A 17,698-nucleotide genomic window follows, 5' to 3' on the forward strand; every position below is an offset into this window, starting at 1 on the left:
GCTTTACAATGGTGTGTTAGTTTCTGCTGTGTAATGAAGTGAATCAGCTATATATATACATATATCCCCATATCTCCTCCCTCTTGTGTCTCCCTCCCACCCTCCCTATCCCACCCCTCTAGGTGGTCACAAAGCCCTGAGCTGATCTCCCTGTGCTATGTTGCCGCTTTCCACTAGCTCTATCTGTTTTACATTTGGTAGTGTGTATATGTCCATGCCACTCTCTCACTTCGTCCCAGCTTACCCTTCCCCCTCCCTGTGTCCTCAAGTCCATTCTCTACGTCTGCGTCTTTATTGCTGTCCTGCCCCTAGGTTCTTCAGAACCTTTTTTTTTTTTTTTTTTTTAGATTCCATATATATGTGTTAGCATGCGGTATTTGTTTTTCTCTTTCTGACTTACTTCACTCTGTATGACAGACTCTAGGTCCATCCACCTCACTACAAATAACTCAGTTTCATTTCTTTTTATGGCTCATATTCCATTGTACATATGTGCCACATTTTCTTTAGCCATTCATCTGTCAGTGGACACTTAGGTTGCTTTCGTGTCCTGGCTAATGTAAATAGAGCTGCAATGAACATTGTGGTACATGACTCTCTTTGAATTATGATTTTCTCAGGGTATTTGCCCAGTAGTGGGATTGCTGGGTCATATGGTAGTTCTATTTTTAGTTTTTTAAGGAACCTCCATACAGTTCTCCATAGTGGCTGTTATCAGTTTACATTCCCACCAACAGTGCCAGAGGGTTCCCTTTTCTCCACACCCTCTCTGGCATTTATTGTTTGTAGATTTTTTGATGATGGCCATTCTGACTGGTGTGAGGTGATACCTCATTGTAGTTTTGATTTGCATTTCTCTAATGATCAGTGACGTTGAGCATCCTTTCATGTGTTTGTTGGCAATCTGTATATCTTCTTTGGAGAAATGTCTATTTAGGTCTTCTGCCCATTTTTGGATTGGGTGGTTTGTTTTTTTGATATTGAGCTACGTGAGCTGCTTGTATATTTTGGATTAATCCTTTGTCAGTTGCTTTGTTTGCAAATATTTTCTCCCATTCTGAGGGTTGTCTTTTCGTCTTGTTTATGATTTCCTTTGCTGTGCAAAAGCTTTTAAGTTTCATTAGGTCCCATTTGTTTAATTTTGTTTTTCTTTCCATTTCTCTAGGAGGCAGGTCAAAAAGAATCTTGCTGTGATTTATGTCACAGCGTGTTCTGCCTGTGTTTTCCTCTAAGAGCTTTATAGTGTCTGGCCTTACGTTTAGGTCTCTAATCCATTTTGAGTTTATTTTTGTGTACAGTGTTAGGGAGTGTTCTAATTTCATTCTTTTACATGTAGCTGTCCAGTTTTCCCAGCACCACTTATTGAAGAGGCTGTCTTTTCTCCATTGTATACTCTTGCCTCCTTTATCAAAGATAAGGTGATCATATGTGCGTGGGTTATCTCTGGGCTTTCTACCCTGTTCCACTGATCTATATTTCTGTGTTTGTGCCAGTACTGTACTGTCTTGATTACTGTAGCTTTGTAGTATAGTCTGAAGTCAGGGAGCCTGATTCCTCCAGCTCCATTTTTCTTTCTCAAGATTGCTTTGGCTATTCAGGGTCTTTTGTGTTTCCATACAAATTGTAAAATTTTTTGTTCTAGTTCTGTGAAAAATGCCAGTGGTAGTTTGATAGGGATTTCATTGAATCTGTAGATTGCTTTGGGTAGTGTAGTCATTTTCACAATATTGATTCTTCCAATCCAAAAACATGGTATATCTCTCCATCTGTTAGTATCATCTTTAATTTCTTTCATCAGTGTCTTATAATTTTCTGCATACAGGTCTTTTGTCTCTTTAGGTAGGTTTGTTCCTAGGTATTTTATTCTTTTTGTTGCAGTGGTAAATGGGAGTGTTTCCTTAATTTCTCTTTCAGATTTTTATCTTTAGTGAATAGGAATGCAAGAGATTTCTGTGCATTAATTTTGTATCCTGCTACTTTACCAAATTCACTGATTAGCTCTAGTAGTTTTCTGGTAGCATCTTTAGGATTCTGTATGTGTAGTATCATGTCATCTGCAAACAGTGACAGTTTTACCTCTTTTCCAGTTAGGATTCCTTTTATGTCTTTTTCTTCTCTGACTGCTGTGGCTAAAAATTCCAAAACTATGTTGCATAATAGTGGTGAGAGTGGGCAACCTTGTCTTGTTTCTGATCTTAGTGGAAATGGTTTCAGTTTTTCACCACTGAGAACAATGTTGGCTGTGGGTTTGTCATATGTGGCCTTTATTATGTTGAGGTAAACTCCCTCTATGCCTACTTTCTGGAGAGTTTTTATCATAAATGGGTGTTGAATTTTGTCAAAAGCTTTTTCTGCATCTATTGAGATGATCGTATGGTTTTTCTCCTTCAATTTGTTAATATGGTGTATCACATTGATCGATTTGCCTACATTGAAGAATCCTTGCATTCCTGGGATAAACCCCACTTGATCATGGTGTATGATCCTTTTAATATGCAGTTGGATTCTGTTTGCTAGTATTTTGGCGTCTATGTTCATCAGTGATGTTGGCTTGTAGTTTTCTTTTTTTGTGACATCTTTGTCTGGTTTTGGTATTAGGGTGATGGTTGCCTTGTAGAATGAGTTTAGGAGTGTACCTCCCTCTGCTATATTTTGGAAGAGTTTGAGAAGGATAGGTGTTAACTCTTCTCTAAATGTTTGGTAGAATTTGCCTGTGAAGCCATCTGGTCCTGGGCTTTTGTTTGTTAGAAGATTTTTATCACAGTCTCAAGTTCAGTGCTTATGGTTGGTTTGTTTATATTTTCTATTTCTTCCTGGTTCAGTCTTGGAAGGTTGTGCTTTTCTAAGAATTTGTTCATTTCTTCCAGGTTGTCCATTTTATTGGCATAGAGTTGCTTGTAGTAATCTCTCATGATCCTTTGTATTTCTGCAGTGTCATTTGTTACTTCTCCTTTTTCATTTCTAATTCTATTGATTTGAGTCTTCTCCCTTTTTTTCTTGATGAATCTGGCTAATGGTTTATCCATTTTGTTTATCTTCTCAAAGAACCAGGTTTTAATTTTATTGATCTTGGCTATCGTTTCCTTCATTTCCTTTTCATTTATTTCTGATCTGATCTTTATGATTTCTTTCCTTCTGCTAACTTTGGGGGTTTTTTGTTCTTCTATCTCTAATTGCTTTATGCGTAAGGTTAGGTTGTTTATTTGAGATGTTCCATGTTTCTTGAGGTAGGATTGTATTGCTATAAACTTCCCTCTTAGAACTGTTTTTGCTGCATCCCATAGGTTTTGGGTCGTTGTGTTTTCATTGTCATTTGTTTCTAGGTATTTTTTGATTTCCTCTTTTATTTCTTCAGTGATCTCTTGGTTACTTAGTATTGTTTAGCCTCCATGTGTTCGTATTTTTTACAGATTTTTTCCTGTAATTGATATCTAGTCTCATAGTGTTGTGGTTGGAAAAGATACTTGATACGATTTAATTTTCTTAAATTTACCAGGGCTTGATTTTTACTCAAGATATGATCTATCCTGGAGAATGTTCCATGAGCACTTGACAGCTACAGTATTTAAGAACTATTCCACAAAAGCTAATACAGAGTAGAGGGGAGGAGGCAGCCAACTTAAATCAGGAAGCCTGCTGGGTAGTTATTGCAATAATCCAGGTGCGTGGTGACGAGCCCTTCTGGGCTAAGGTGATAACTTGGAAATTGAACTTAATGTATCTGTGGAAATCCAAATAGCTGATCTCTGCTTTGTGTCTGGGAAGAGAGATAATGAGTAGAATACATGAATGATTGGAAAGTTGATGATCAGCCCTCTGAACTCTATGGTAATTACACTGATCATTCTGTGTTTAGATTCTGTCATTTTTTCTCCTGAATGCTGCCTCTATAGCCTTCTTGACATGGCCACTAATTTTTGTTGAGAAACTCACTTTGAAATTTAAAGGAATTGAAATAAGAAATCCCTCCAAAATTATTTTATATCCTAATCCTAATGTAGCATTATACTTACATAAATCTTGTCTATATTTCTTGATATACTTCTATCTTAAACACTTCTTTTTAAGTGAAAAAAGTGGGGTCCAATTCTTACAGCATTAGTATTTTAAAGCAGTGATGCTCAGACTTTAGAGTACATCAGAATCACCTCCAGAGCTTTGTTAAACTGACATTTGCTGGACTCCACCTGAAGAGTTTGATTTGGGGAGCAGGAGGCAATGATAATTTACATTTTTAACAAGTTTTCAAGTCATGCTGATGGTGCTGGTCCAGGAGTCACACTTTGAGAACAACTCCTCTAAAACCCATAATAATGGTCACTTGCATATATTAGAAATAGAGATAGAAATTTGTGGCTAGTTTCCAAAAATTATTTGCTTTGGTAGAGCTAAAGCTGAGGTCTATAACTCACTTTATCTCTTTCTCATTAATAAAATTCCAGAATTTGGGTTGCACCTCTGAATGTTAAAATAATTTCAACCACAAGAGACTTGGGAAAGCATAAGGGAGCAGTTACTAAGGCAGAATTGGCAATTAAATTTTTTCCTTCCTGCTGAAGTATGCAGCTTCAGCTGCTTTACATTTATAAAATATAAATTCAAAAAATGTAACTGACGCCTTTAAATTAATTCAGAGCTCAAGTGACAAGCCATTTTACAGCAGTTGTTTTGAATTGTTACAAACACATAGTCATTATGTTTCAGATTATTGAGTGAGTCATCTTCAAGAAAATGAGTGAATACATTGTGTGACTTTGGGCAAATTAGCACTTTTCTAACTGAAAGGAGCATTTGTAGACTCAAAGCAAAGCCTTTTGTTTTGAGTTAAATTTCAAATGCTGAAACTCTCATTCTGGGGATTGTGCATAAGGTTAAAAAGTTTGATAGTTAACTGAAATTCCTGCTTTTATTTTTTTTAATAACCCAACAACAAATAAAGGCACTAAATCCCACATTTTGCTTTAGCATTGAAAATAGGACTAAACTAATTTTTCCTCCAGGGAAGCTCTGCATTGTAAATACAATCTTAAGCGTTAGCTTTAGTACTTGGGAAGACCATAGCTGATAATATGAAGGCAGTGGTTTTACAGTGCTCTTGCACATTATCAAAGACCCATTTAATTAAAAATAAAAATAGACTGGGAAATTAAGAGCTTTGCTAACATTTAAAGTAACTTAAGCTAGTGTTTTTAACTAGCAGTGAGGTGCTGACAAGGTACTAGGAGTTGTTTTGAGTAATTTGCAGGGGAATTTAAGAAAATGAGTTTTTTGGTTTTGTTTTTTTTTTTTCCAAAAAGAAAAAGGGGTTAATTTTTTTATTTTTAATCAGACAGTACAGAGAGGCATAAAGACAAAGTAAAAATCACTTTGTATCCTGTACTCCAAGAAAACCATTCTTACTGTTTGGATGAGTATCCTTCTAGTCTTAAGCGTACGTGTAAGAGTATGTGTCTGATTCTCTGCGATCTGCTCTTACTGAACTGGGTCAGTGATGAAAATAGCCAAATCTGAGCATCAGAAAACCTTGCAGTCTACCTAATGCATGATCTCTGTAGTACTGAGAAGCAAAAGTATAAAGTAATTTAAAACATAAGTAAGGGCTTATGTACTTACAAGGTGACAGTGGATCACTGAAGACTTGTCAGTGGTTGAATGAAGTTGCGGGCAGGGGCAGTGTGTGTATGAAAGGCTAATCAGTTCTGAGCCATGATGAAAAGATTTTACTACTGACCTTTATAACTATTAAGGTTTCTGTACTTGATCTGAGCTCAGAAATGAAAGAAGAAAAAAAGTATGTGTCATGTCAGAGAGTGCCTTTTTTATCTTTTTTTTTTTTAAACAAACAGGTGAAAATCTAAATGTTGTTTTATAACCTGCTTTTGTCAGACTTTCCTGTGGGTATCTTTCCATGTCAGTAAATAAATCTGTTTTTAATGCCTGCACAGATATAAGTCATTGGGTTTGCAGGGGTTTTTTGTTTTTTGTTTTTGGCTGCACCCCGCGGCATGAGAGATCTTAGTTCCCCGACCTGCACCCTCTGCATTGGAAGGGCAGAGTCTTAACCACTGGACCTCCAGGGAAGTCCTCCCATAGGGTCTTTTTTTAAAGAATTTCATCGAGATTTTTTAAAATAATAAAATCCAGAGACTCCCTCAAGCTCTGTTTCTTTTGAAGACAGTGTTCTTTAGTTCATTAGTGTCACATCTGAAGTCTATTTTAATTTTAGGTATTAACTTTGTTCTTTTGGCTAGAATTTAATATTTGCATACTTTTGAAACCTTTCTTTCTTGATGGATTGCGTGAGCTGCCTTCTGACGTTGGGACTTTATAATGTGGCTTCCCTCAGGATAAACATTGCATGTAGGGGCATGATGTAAGATTCTTGTTGGAAATAGATTAAAGACAAAGGTGCAATGTAAACTTAAGGAGTATTTCCTGATGCTGGATGATGCTGAGCAGAGAAGTTGTTGTATTGGTTTGTGAACTGCTTATAATCAGATTAAGCGTTTAAACAAGGGAAGTTTTTAACATTCTTTGATAAGATGAGCTTTGAAAATGAGATGACTTCTCAGACCTAGGATTGCTGGATCCAGTTCTCCTGAAACTTGTACTATTCCAAATTTAGCAATAAATGGACTTTCTTGGAATAATTTTCTCAGTTGCTATTGCTGCCACGTTTTAAAATCCAAAACGTTGGGACTTCCCTGGTGGCGCAGTGGTTAAGAATCTACCTGACAATTCAGGCAACACGGGTTTGAGCCCTGGTCTGGGAAGATCCCACATGCTGTGGAGCAACTAAGCCCACGAGCCACAACTACTGAGCCCGTTCTCCACAACAAGAGAAGCCACCACAATGAGGAGCCCGTGCACCACAACAAAGAGTAGCCCCCACCCTCCACAACTAGGGAAAGCAAGGAAGACCCAACCATAGATAGATAGATAGATAGATAGATAGGTAAGAAAAATATTTTTTTAAATCCAAAATGTTGAGGAGATATGGAGATATATGTTTATGTATAGCTGATTCACTTTGTTATAAAGCAGAAACTAACACACCATTGTAAAGCAATTATACTCCAATAAAGACGTTAAAAAAACAAAATGTTATTTTATTTGGGCGATTAGAGTAAACTTCAGTAGTATCCTTTTCAATGAGAACTTTAATCAAATGCATCTGAATTGTTGCCTTATTTGTCATCTATTCCATGTGAGTTCTGGAAACTGAGGAAACATTGGAATTCCTGCCAATTCTAATATTAGGGTATGTGCAAACTGCCATTTTAAATTATATTTCTCTGATTGACTTAATGAATCAAATTAGATTATTAGATTTTGTTAATCTCCCCAACACAGGAGTGAAATAGACCTCAAACCAGGGTGGGTATTAGTATTTTCTCTATGCTGTGGCTCTTAAATTTTTATTTATTTCCTTAATTTAGAATCTTGAAGCTTAAAGGGAATTTCGAAGCCTCAGGTCTGTCCCCTGGCATTGCAAAAAAAAAATTTTATAAAAAAATTTGATTTGGGGCTTCCCTGGTGGCACAGTGATTAATAATCCTCCTCCCGATGCAGGGGACACAGGTTCGAGTCCTGGTCTGGGAAGATCCCACATGCTGTGGAGCAACTAAGCCCGTGCGCCACAACTACTGAGCCTGCGCTCTAGAGCCTGTGAGGCACAACTACTGAGCCCACATGCCACAACTACTGAAGCCCACGTGCCTAGAGTCCATGCTCCACAACAAGAAAAACCACTGCAATAAGAAGCCCATGCACAGCAACAAATAGTAGCCCCCGCTCACTGCAACTAGAGAAAGCCCGTACGCAGCAACGAAGACCCAACGCAGCCAAAAATAAATTAATTAATGAAAAAAAAATTTTTGATCTTGCCCTTCTAATTAGGATGTAGGTGTTAAGTTAATGTCATGGCTTCTCACCCACTGATTAAAGCTCCACTTCCATTTAGTAAAGGTTTAGTAGTAACTGTAGGTGCTATGTAGAGGTCCATGATCAAATCCCAAGACCTCTAAGTGCTATTCTTCCATCTAAGAAGCTTAAAATGGAATGAATCTGTGATGTGCCAGTTTCTCAAGCCTAAATCAGTGTGAGATGACTGGGGCCTTTCCCATTAGGTTTAGGATCTTCTGTTCTGATTAGATTAAGCAAGGGAGGGCCAAACATTTGAAATGCTCTTTATATTTTAAATAGATACATAGATAAACAGATACACACCTCACTTTTAAAAGAGAAACAACTAATGTTTTATTTGAATATCACAAAGAAACTTGCTACCCACCTGCTAACTTGGCCTGATAACTTGCATAATAGGTAATATTTATGGAGGTCTTTTGTTTGTTTTTGTTTTTACCTTTATCAGCTTCAGCTTAGCCAATCAGTCCCCAATAGTTGGTGTAGAAGTTATAGATAAATGATCAGAAGCATAGTTTAGTTGTTTCCATGTCATTTGCATGTGAGCCTTTCCAGAAATTCTCAGAGCTTTGACAGGATAAAAGACCTGTAACATACATATTCAGGAAACTGAACAGTTAGATCAGAGCTTGCCAAAGCAAGCCCAGGTTTAGATATGTAATAATAGCTGAGATCTTGTTTATAAGAAATTCTAGTTTACCTGCACCAGGTTTTTGGTTAGTTTAATATTTTGTGGAATGTTTCTAGAATCATAGAGTCTGTGCTGCCTTTCAGTCCTCCTCATGTGCATTTACTGCTACTCATAGCTCTATGTGTATAATGCTCACTTGGTCCCAGCCAAATAGGGCTAGACCTTCGTCAGTTTAACTAGTAGTTCCTCTTAGCTTCTCAGAAGTGAATTTGGTTTGAAATGTTCTATTATTTCATGGAACATAAAAGTCATCAGTACAGCTCTCTACCTGGTACATGGAGTTAGTATGGTGGGAATTACATTCTTGTTGTATCAGCTCTTTATTAGAGACAAGCTTAATGTAGTTACTTCAGGTGATTGTGCTTACAAGTAGCTTTTCCTAGGAGTATCAGAATAGAGGTGAAAAGATAGCCAGGAGAGACTGACTCACCTCTGCCTTTTTAAGTGGGTCATGTGATGTCTCTTTTTTTTCTTTGCGGGCCACTTTTGGAATAGTGACAGAATGAAGGAGGAGACTCCAAGAAGAGTAGCGCTGAAAGAATTCCAGATAGAAATTTCTAACAAATTTGTGACAGATTTCTTGAGCCAGGTGATAGGATTGAAACCGTTTCTCTTCTGAGATAAGGAGTGGGGGTGGGAGAGTATGTTATACAGAGGATATTGCCTCCAGTGCACATCTTCCTGGCTTTTTATTAACAGATAAAAAGAAGAGTAGTCTAGACTGTACAGTCTGTGAGGGCAGGAACCATATCTCTCTCTTCCACCATTGAATCCTCATGGCTGCCCTGATGATATACACTGTAGATACAGAGTAAATAATTGAATGAATGTTGACTAGTAGCCATTTTACTTTATTTTTAAGGTTTATAAAGTATCTTTTTGAGCCTTCTTATTAAGAAAATTCCCAAACATATAAAGTAGAAAATATGTCTGCATGAACCTGTTATCCAACTTTAATAACCATCAACATTTTGCCAGATTTCTTTCGTTTATCTCCCTTTTATTCTTTCTTTGCTGGAACTTTTTAAAAACCACTTTATTTTGAGGTACGGTTGACATACAAAAAGTACATATTTATATATACAACTTGATGAGTTTGGAGATAAGTATGTACCTGTGAAACCATTACCACAGTCTATATCATAGACATATTCATCACCTCAGAAGTTCCCTCCAGCCCTGCCTCCCTCCTCTTCCTCCTCCTTAGGATGATGACGACGGTGGTGAACTTAATAGAAGATCTACCCTCTTAGCAAATTTTTTTAATAGACTGCATTTTTTAGAACAGTTTTATGTTCACAGTAAAATTGAGCAGAAGGTACAGAGACTTGCCACGTACCCTCTATTCCCACTCAAGCATAGCCTCCCCCATTATCACGATCTCCCACAAGAGCTGAACATTTGTCACAACTGATGGACCTACATTGACACATCATTATTACTCAAAGTCCATAGTTACATTAGGGTTCACTCTTGGGTGCTATACATTTTATGGGTTTTGACAAATGTGTAATGACACGTATCTACCACTTGAGTATCATACAGAGTAATTTCACTGCCCTAAAAATCCTTAGTGCTCCCTTTACCCCTGGCAACTACTGATCTTTTTACTGACTCTATAGTTTTGCCTTTTCCAGAATGTCATAGAGTTGGAATCATACTATCTATCTAGCCTCTTCACATTGGCTTCTTTCACTTAGTAATATGCCTGTAAGATTCCTCCATGTCTTTGCATGGCTTGATAGCTCATTTCTTTTTAGTCCATTATCTGGATGTACCACAGTTTATCCATTTACCTACTGAAGAATATCTTGTTGCTTCCCATTGTTGGAAGATTTTAAAGTAAAACTTGGGCCTCAGGTCATCTCACTCCAGATATTTAAGAAAAAGGCATAACCACAATGCCATTATCACACTTACAGTAAATCCTTAATATCATCTGAGACCATGTGCATATTTGAATTTTCTGAAGGACCTTTTAAAATACCATAATTTTGATAAAAATAATATAAACTTCTGATATTTGAAACTAAAGAAAATCATGTAGTGTATAATCTGTAAGAATGCAATAGAGCATATTTCTCTTAGATATTAAACTTTGCTTCCTATTATAATTGTTTGCGGGACATGGATCTGTGAGTCAGGTGCTCACATTCATATACCTCACATTCCACTCTTAGATCATTAGAACATGCCCTGGTAATCGTTATTGTTATAAATTATCCTAATGGCAAACATTTATTGAGCATTTAGTATATGCCAAGCACTGTACTTTACATGCATTATTTCATATGATTCTTACAACCCAATGGAATAGGTATTATTATATTTCCCTCCAGTTAACTTACTGAAGTTTTCATAGTTAATCCATGAACTGGGATTTGAATTTAGGTCTCCTAATTACTGGCTCTGCTATCTCCTTGAGTATGCTTTAAAATGGTGATGTAAAAAGGGTTGAATGATCTAAAATTGATCTTCTAAATTTCTTAATTTCTTTATTGTCTATTAACCTCCAGGCTGTAAGACTAGAAAGTACTTACCAGAATCGAACACGCTATATGGTAGTGGTTTCAACTAACGGTAGACAAGACACTGAAGAAAGCATCGTCCTAGGAATGGATTTCTCCTCTAATGACAGGTATGGTACCACAGAGGGGAGAATGAGAAAACCTCTTTTTAAACAACCCACTCCAGGTACCTTTTGAGTTGTGACAAAAACACCTTATGCAGTTCTACTCTAAAAGTTCAGTGGGTTAAACTAGAGAACATCAAAAGTATCTTAGTCACACAATCTTGAGAGACAAAAATGTTTAGTGAATGTCTTTGGTTGTGTGTTCCTAATTTACCACTATTCCTTACCTTCTTCCTCTCATCTTTAGATGGTAATGATATAAAGCAAATGATTTAAATTTCTATCTCCAAGGGGGGGAAAAAACTGGCTTTTCTTTACAGTCCTCTTTATTTTAAGCAGTAACGATTCATTTGGTGGTTCTGGGGCACACACCCTTTGTGATAGTGTACCAGTGGGTTCTGGGTTCAAAGAGAGCCCACTTTAATTCCAGTCTCTTATATCCATGGCCTTGCACCTTGCTTTTGTCAAATGTTACACTTCCTTTTTTCTTCTTCTGAGTTAAAGAAAGGCAGGGGGGATGATTGTTTAAACTCAAAACAGAACCTTTTATAATCATTTACCTTTGGCTTTAGCAGCACTATACATCCTAAGATGATACCTAAGGTGATACCATGTATCACCTGGCTTTTTTGTGCCTCCAAGGTTTGTTGCTTTCCATTTTATTTTCCCATTTTTTTTTTGGAGAAACCTTGGGAAGACTGTGGAATGTGGCTGCTAAGCAGATCTTTGCACTGTAGATAATAAGCCTCAGGAAATCCTGCCAGATATCTCAAAGCATTGACTTCCTGGTTCAGGACTAGAATGCGATTGTGGAGTAGCTAGGGGTGTGACCCAGGCCTGGGAGAATTTAGTGGCAAAGAGAAGAGGAGACTAAGAGTGATTCTCATTGTCCTGATGTTGGAAGGAAAAAAAAAAATCACATTGTCACCAGAAAGATTCCCAAACTAGTGTTTACCTGAGCTTGTACATAGCAGTCAACCTGAAAATGATATGTGGGTTCACCAGGATCACAAGGCCAGAGTTGTTACCTTGTATACCACTTACAGCCTTTAATTGTACGCTCTGAAATTACACAGGCTTGTAAACCACATTTAGGAAGCTTTTTCTCCTGCATGGTTTTAACCTCTGGTGTTACCTAAGCAACACAGATCTTTCAATAAGCATTTATCCTGTAAGAATACCTACCTTGCCTACATTCATTAGTACTTTAAGACCTCTGATTTGGGTTTTTATGTCTCTAGATCTGTACTGTCCAGTACAATAGCCACTAATCACATTGTAACTATTTAAATAAATTAAAATTAAATAAAATTAAAATTTCAGTTCCTCAGCCACAGCTAGCCACATTTCAAGTACTCTAGCTACATGTGGCTTGTGGCTTCCCTGTCGGACAGTACACTTATAGAACATTTCCATCATTGCAGAAAGATCAGGTGGACAGGGCTGCTCTCCATCTCATTTCCTTTGTTTGGTTCTCCCTGACTCCTCCTTTGGAAATCCCATAAAACAGGAACTGGAGCTGCATGGAAATGTCATTTGAGTCTTGCCCTAGAGAGAGAAGGCGACAACTTCAGATTCTCCTGACCCAGAGTCTGGGAAATCAGATGTCTAATCTTATCTCTCTTTCACTTTGTCCTAAACGTTCCCAGAAATCATAAAGAATGCTTATTAATGTGGGTGCCCAGTAATTTATCCCCGATAAACTGCATCTGTCTTTGGTAATAGTCCTGCCTGAATCATATCTGACTAACAAAAGACAATTTTCGTTTATGGAAGACAAAATGTGATAAGGAAAGCTATAGAAACTAGTTTTCATTCTATTTGGTAAATTTGATATTATGAATTCCCCCACATCCTCTGTTTGAATGAGCTTGGACAGTAAGAAAATTGCTGCCCACTTCAGAATACTGTTGCTCAAGTAATCTAGTATCATTTCTATCTCAGTTGCTGTTTGAAGGAATCTGTATCATTTTGTATCTGAGAATATAAAAAGTTAATGTTTCAAAACAGTATTAAACCAAAGTGGAACCCAGATTGTTTATGACATGCTCATCCCAAGTAATTCTCAAGATATATTACAGCCAATTTATTTAGCCTATTTATAAGTTCTTTGAGTATTGTGTTATATTTTAAGTAATAAATTTTTAAATAAAAAGTATAACCTTGGTTTCCAAATTGCATTTGGTATATATTTCAAGTTATAAAGTAATAGAGTTTTATGGTATTATTTTATAATTTTTCTTCATACCCCCAACACCTTGAAATGTCTGGTACATAGCGGCACTCAATAAATAATTTTTTAATGGGATGAGTATCTATTAAAATAAGTAACTATACTTTAATGGAGAAACTTTCATGAGACTCAAGATAAACTAGATAAAAATACTAGGTGTGCCTAATTCAGGCCTCTCTTTCCTGTCATGTGAAAAAGCTACTTCTTAATGTAAAAAAGCATTCTAACCTGAATACAAGCAGAAAATGTGATGTTTGGTTCCTGCATATCATTGTCACTTGTCTAAAGTTTAACTGGTGTCTGGTCACAAGCTCATAGATCACACTCTTTTGGACCTTTGGTATCTTCTGTAGTTACTTAATTTCTAGATTTGTCACTAAGCTATAAATCCTTCATGTTTATACCCAAATTATACTTGCTGCTAGGACCTAGCTAAGCATTCACTTAAGGAAAAAAAAAAAACTACTCTAAAAATAACTCGCTCAACCTTGGGAAGCCATTTTAAAAACAGGTTTTCCTTGTACTCACCTCATCTAGTCAACAGAAACAGTGGTGGAGCAGTCTTCCTCCCTCCAGGGCCTGGCTTGATAGCTGTTCAGGAGTTCAGGCCCAAGGTTACAATGTGCCTAAGCTGTTGCAATCTTGATTTGAATCTCCTGAACTCTGGAATCACTAGTGGAGTTGTGAGTAACACGGGGCAGCAAGTGCAGTGCAGAGCCTTAGATACAGCCCAACTAGGGAGTGGCCTTTGTTAGCCCTGCAGTGACTCCAGCAGCAGTGGGAGTTCAGTATTCCCCATGTTGTTTTTATTTTTTTATTTTTTTTTTTGCGATACGCGGGCCTCTCACTGTTGTGGCCTCTCCCGTTGCGGAGCACAGGCTCTGGATGTGCAGGCTCAGCGGCCATGGCTCACGGGCCCAGCCGCTCCGCGGCATGTGGGATCTTCCCAGACCGGGGCACGAACCCGTGTCCCCTGCATCGGGAGGCAGACTCCCATCCACTGTGCCACCAGGGAAGCTCCCCCATGTTGTTTTTAATGCACTTTTCATAATGTCCCCCACCCTGCCCTGCCAAAATCACTTTCCATTGTGTTAGAGCACCCACCACAGATTCATATTCAGCATTTGTTTTACATGACAATACATTCATATGTATTGTTTCACTTTAAATATTTTAAATTTTTATGATAATCCTGTGAGGCTTAGGTTTCATTACCTATATTTTAAGATGAAGAAATTAAGGCTGTGAGAGGTTAAATAACTTGTCAAAAGGAATTGAAATACTGAAGGAGATCGAATCCAGATCTTTTGACATAGTATAACTGCTCAATACGTGGTAGTTGTTATTGTGTTTTAGGCACTGTTGTACACATTTGTTTTTGGTGTGTTATCTAATTTAACCTTCAAAACAGCCCAATAAAGGAGGTGGTTTTATCCCAGTTTTACAGATGAGGAAACTGGAGCACAACGCAATTAAATAATTTGCCTAAAATTATACAGTTAATGCCAGAATCCAGATTCCAAAGCCCCTCTGACTCCAGAGCCTGTGCTCTTAACCGTACTTCGCTGTTCCACCTCCTACATCTGGTGTTCTTTCTACCATACCATGCTGCTTTTCTAAGATATATTGGAAGGGAGAGGGTGTAGGAGCCTTTGGGAGACTGAATGGAGGGGAAAATGGTGTATGGCAGCCTTAAGGAGAGAAAGTGGCAGAGTTCTAGGGTAGATTATAGTTGTCCAGAGAAGTGGTGTGATAGAGACACAATTGGGAGTCCATGGCTTCCCATCCTAACCTGTTCCATTAACTTAAAGCTAGTTTCCTCCCTGGGATAGGGTGTGATTTAAATAATATTTTAACATACCATACTAGAGCTACTCTTTTTTTGGTGGTTGACATTCCGCTTCACTCTGCATTTCAGCAATGCTGTTTCAGTGCACAGCCACCAAGCACTGTTCTATTTTTTTAAGTTGTAATGTGCCTGTTTTGTCTCTCTAACTTGATTACAAACCATTAACAATTACTTTTCCCTTTTAGACTATTGAGTACGTTCTGGTATTTAATAAATCTATGTAAACCGCAGGATTAGAATTGAGCAAATCACATAGTCAGAGGTCTTCAGTAACTAGCAATAGTTCTTGGCATTGGAAATAATTCTGAGTTGAATTGGGTGCTGTGAACTTGGGCTGAGACCTGCCAGTTGCAAGTCAGCGATCACCTGGACTTTTTAGACAGTGGCCATTTGCAAGACAGCAGTAAAGGAAGCTCAGTCAATAAGTTCTCTATGTTTAATACCTAGAGACCTAACTAACACCTGTTTAAAAACAGCTTGTGGACACATATGTTGGGTTACTGGTAATATAATAGAAATTTCTGCACTTATGTCAGAATTTCGAGCTTAGGGACTTATCCTTTGTAGTGAAAGAGTTAATAAACAGCTGCTTCCTAGAGTAACAGGAAGTAATTTATGGACTATTTCTTGTCTTGCAGTAGCACTTGTACCATGGGTTTAGTCCTGCCTCTCTGGAGTGACACCCTAATTCATTTGGATGGTGATGGGTAAGAGCTTTCCCTTTTTATTCTCCTACAGAAAGCCAAGGGGTGGGGTTCCATCTTAGTGCCCATTCATTCAGCTGAATGGGAGGCCCATTATGCCCAGCTGAACTGTCATGTCAGCAGCTCAGTGAGTCCTTTTAAACTCCTGTTTTGTAAAGTAGAGTAAAAATACAGCTTGCCAGAGCCTCTCGCTTCTACTCCTCTAGACCGACTACGGTAAGAATCCACACAAAGAAGAGCTAGTTTGTTGGCTCGCTCTTTAGTCTGAGCACGTGGGACTGTTGCAGTGCTCTCCCAGAGGATGATACGTTCTGTTTCACATAATCTCTTGCTGCCTCTGCCAGCTGTCAGCCTACAGTATAACCCATTCCTGTGCCAGTTCTTTCCAGTGACCCCCCACCCCCACCTACTGGTGTTTTTAGAATGTGTCCCCAAGAGACCAAGATGTTTGCTCCAGTTTATAAAACCAGGGTCAGGTTTGCTAAGAACCCACAAGACTTCCAAATAGAAACATACAGCAGAACAGTTTGTCCATAGCTACAGCTGGGAAACAGTATGCAATTCCCTGACTCCAATGTGGGAGTCCATTCATTTTGCTTGGTAGATAAAATCAGACAATTCGTTGAAGCTTTTCAGTCAAGTCCCATACTCCAGTTAACTTGTACACAAAGTGCCTGATGATACCTTCTACTGCGCCAGCAATTGCTAGCCTGGGAAACAGCCTTGAAAACTCACAACTGAAATAACCTACTCTCATTTATGGATTTTTGTCTCATTCTGTTTTCCTTAGTGGGTTCAGCGTATCAACAGATAACAGAGTTCACATATTCAAACCTGTGTCTGTGCAGGCAATGTGGTAAGAGGACTTTTAATATCTCTATGAAAGTTTTTTTAATGTTATTAGAACAATATTTTGTGAGAAGTAGTATTTGAAATGGCACAGTTCTTTATGAAAATGCTGTATGATCTGTTTGTGTGTATAGGATTTTGTTTGATCTGTCTGTGTGGCCATCATAGTTAAAGATGACCTAGAAGTTCAGTTTTCAGATTATCACAATGGAAGGCCTTCAGCGTTGGTGAACAAGTGAAACTCAGAGGTGCTCTTAGACTCTGGAAGACAAAGGATCAGATAGCCAGTTGGAACTGAGTTTTATAGGGACACATTGACTAAGTTAGTAGCAGTCTAGAGCCAAGTCTAGAACATTCACAACTATGCATTAACTTCCCCTTTCTTCAGGTAATCACGGATAGCATTGATGGAGTTATATTATACATCGATAAGTTTCCATTTAATTGCTGGCAACTGTTTGTGAGACTATTTACATAATGCAAATAAAGCCTAGAAAAAACATTGTAGTTGTTAATAACCATCAGCTGGTGTACTGACACTTTTGGGTTACTTACTATATATGTCAGGCATTGAGCCTAGTGCTTTACATGGAATACATCTAATCATCACACCAACTCCCCAAAATAGTATTATTAGCTCCTTATTATGGGTGAGAAAACCATAGAGTTTGGAGAGGTTATATAACTGGCCTAAGAGTATCTCTTACGTTTAGACAGAATAGATTCTTATTCATTTGTTCTAGATTATCTAGAAAAATGATCCAGTATAAACAGGGAATGATGTGACTCTAAGATTCAGAGTCATACCCCAGTC

General features: G+C 37.9%; 1 protein-coding gene and 2 non-coding genes across 5 annotated transcripts in view; all 3 read left to right on the top strand.

The window, feature by feature from the left end:
- SSH2 (slingshot protein phosphatase 2) overlaps positions 1-17,698 on the top strand; it is a 243,501-nt gene that overhangs the window by 181,558 nt on the left and 44,245 nt on the right. For all 3 annotated transcript variants that reach the window (XM_060134896.1, XM_060134898.1, XM_060134897.1), the window contains 3 exons: positions 11,134-11,255; positions 15,970-16,038; positions 16,826-16,891. In XM_060134896.1, the coding sequence (XP_059990879.1) occupies positions 11,134-11,255; positions 15,970-16,038; positions 16,826-16,891 (257 nt within the window). The remainder of the gene's footprint in view (positions 1-11,133; positions 11,256-15,969; positions 16,039-16,825; positions 16,892-17,698) is intronic.
- Positions 5,484-5,563, top strand: LOC132512444 (small nucleolar RNA U2-19). Its single transcript, XR_009538172.1, has one exon. It is a non-coding gene; the product is annotated as a small nucleolar RNA U2-19 (small nucleolar RNA).
- Positions 5,702-5,771, top strand: LOC132512442 (small nucleolar RNA U2-30). The gene has a single exon (XR_009538170.1). It is a non-coding gene; the product is annotated as a small nucleolar RNA U2-30 (small nucleolar RNA).

Source organism: Lagenorhynchus albirostris, chromosome 20 (genome assembly GCF_949774975.1).
Source record: "Lagenorhynchus albirostris chromosome 20, mLagAlb1.1, whole genome shotgun sequence".
In the NCBI taxonomy this organism is placed as follows: Eukaryota; Metazoa; Chordata; class Mammalia; order Artiodactyla; family Delphinidae; genus Lagenorhynchus; species Lagenorhynchus albirostris.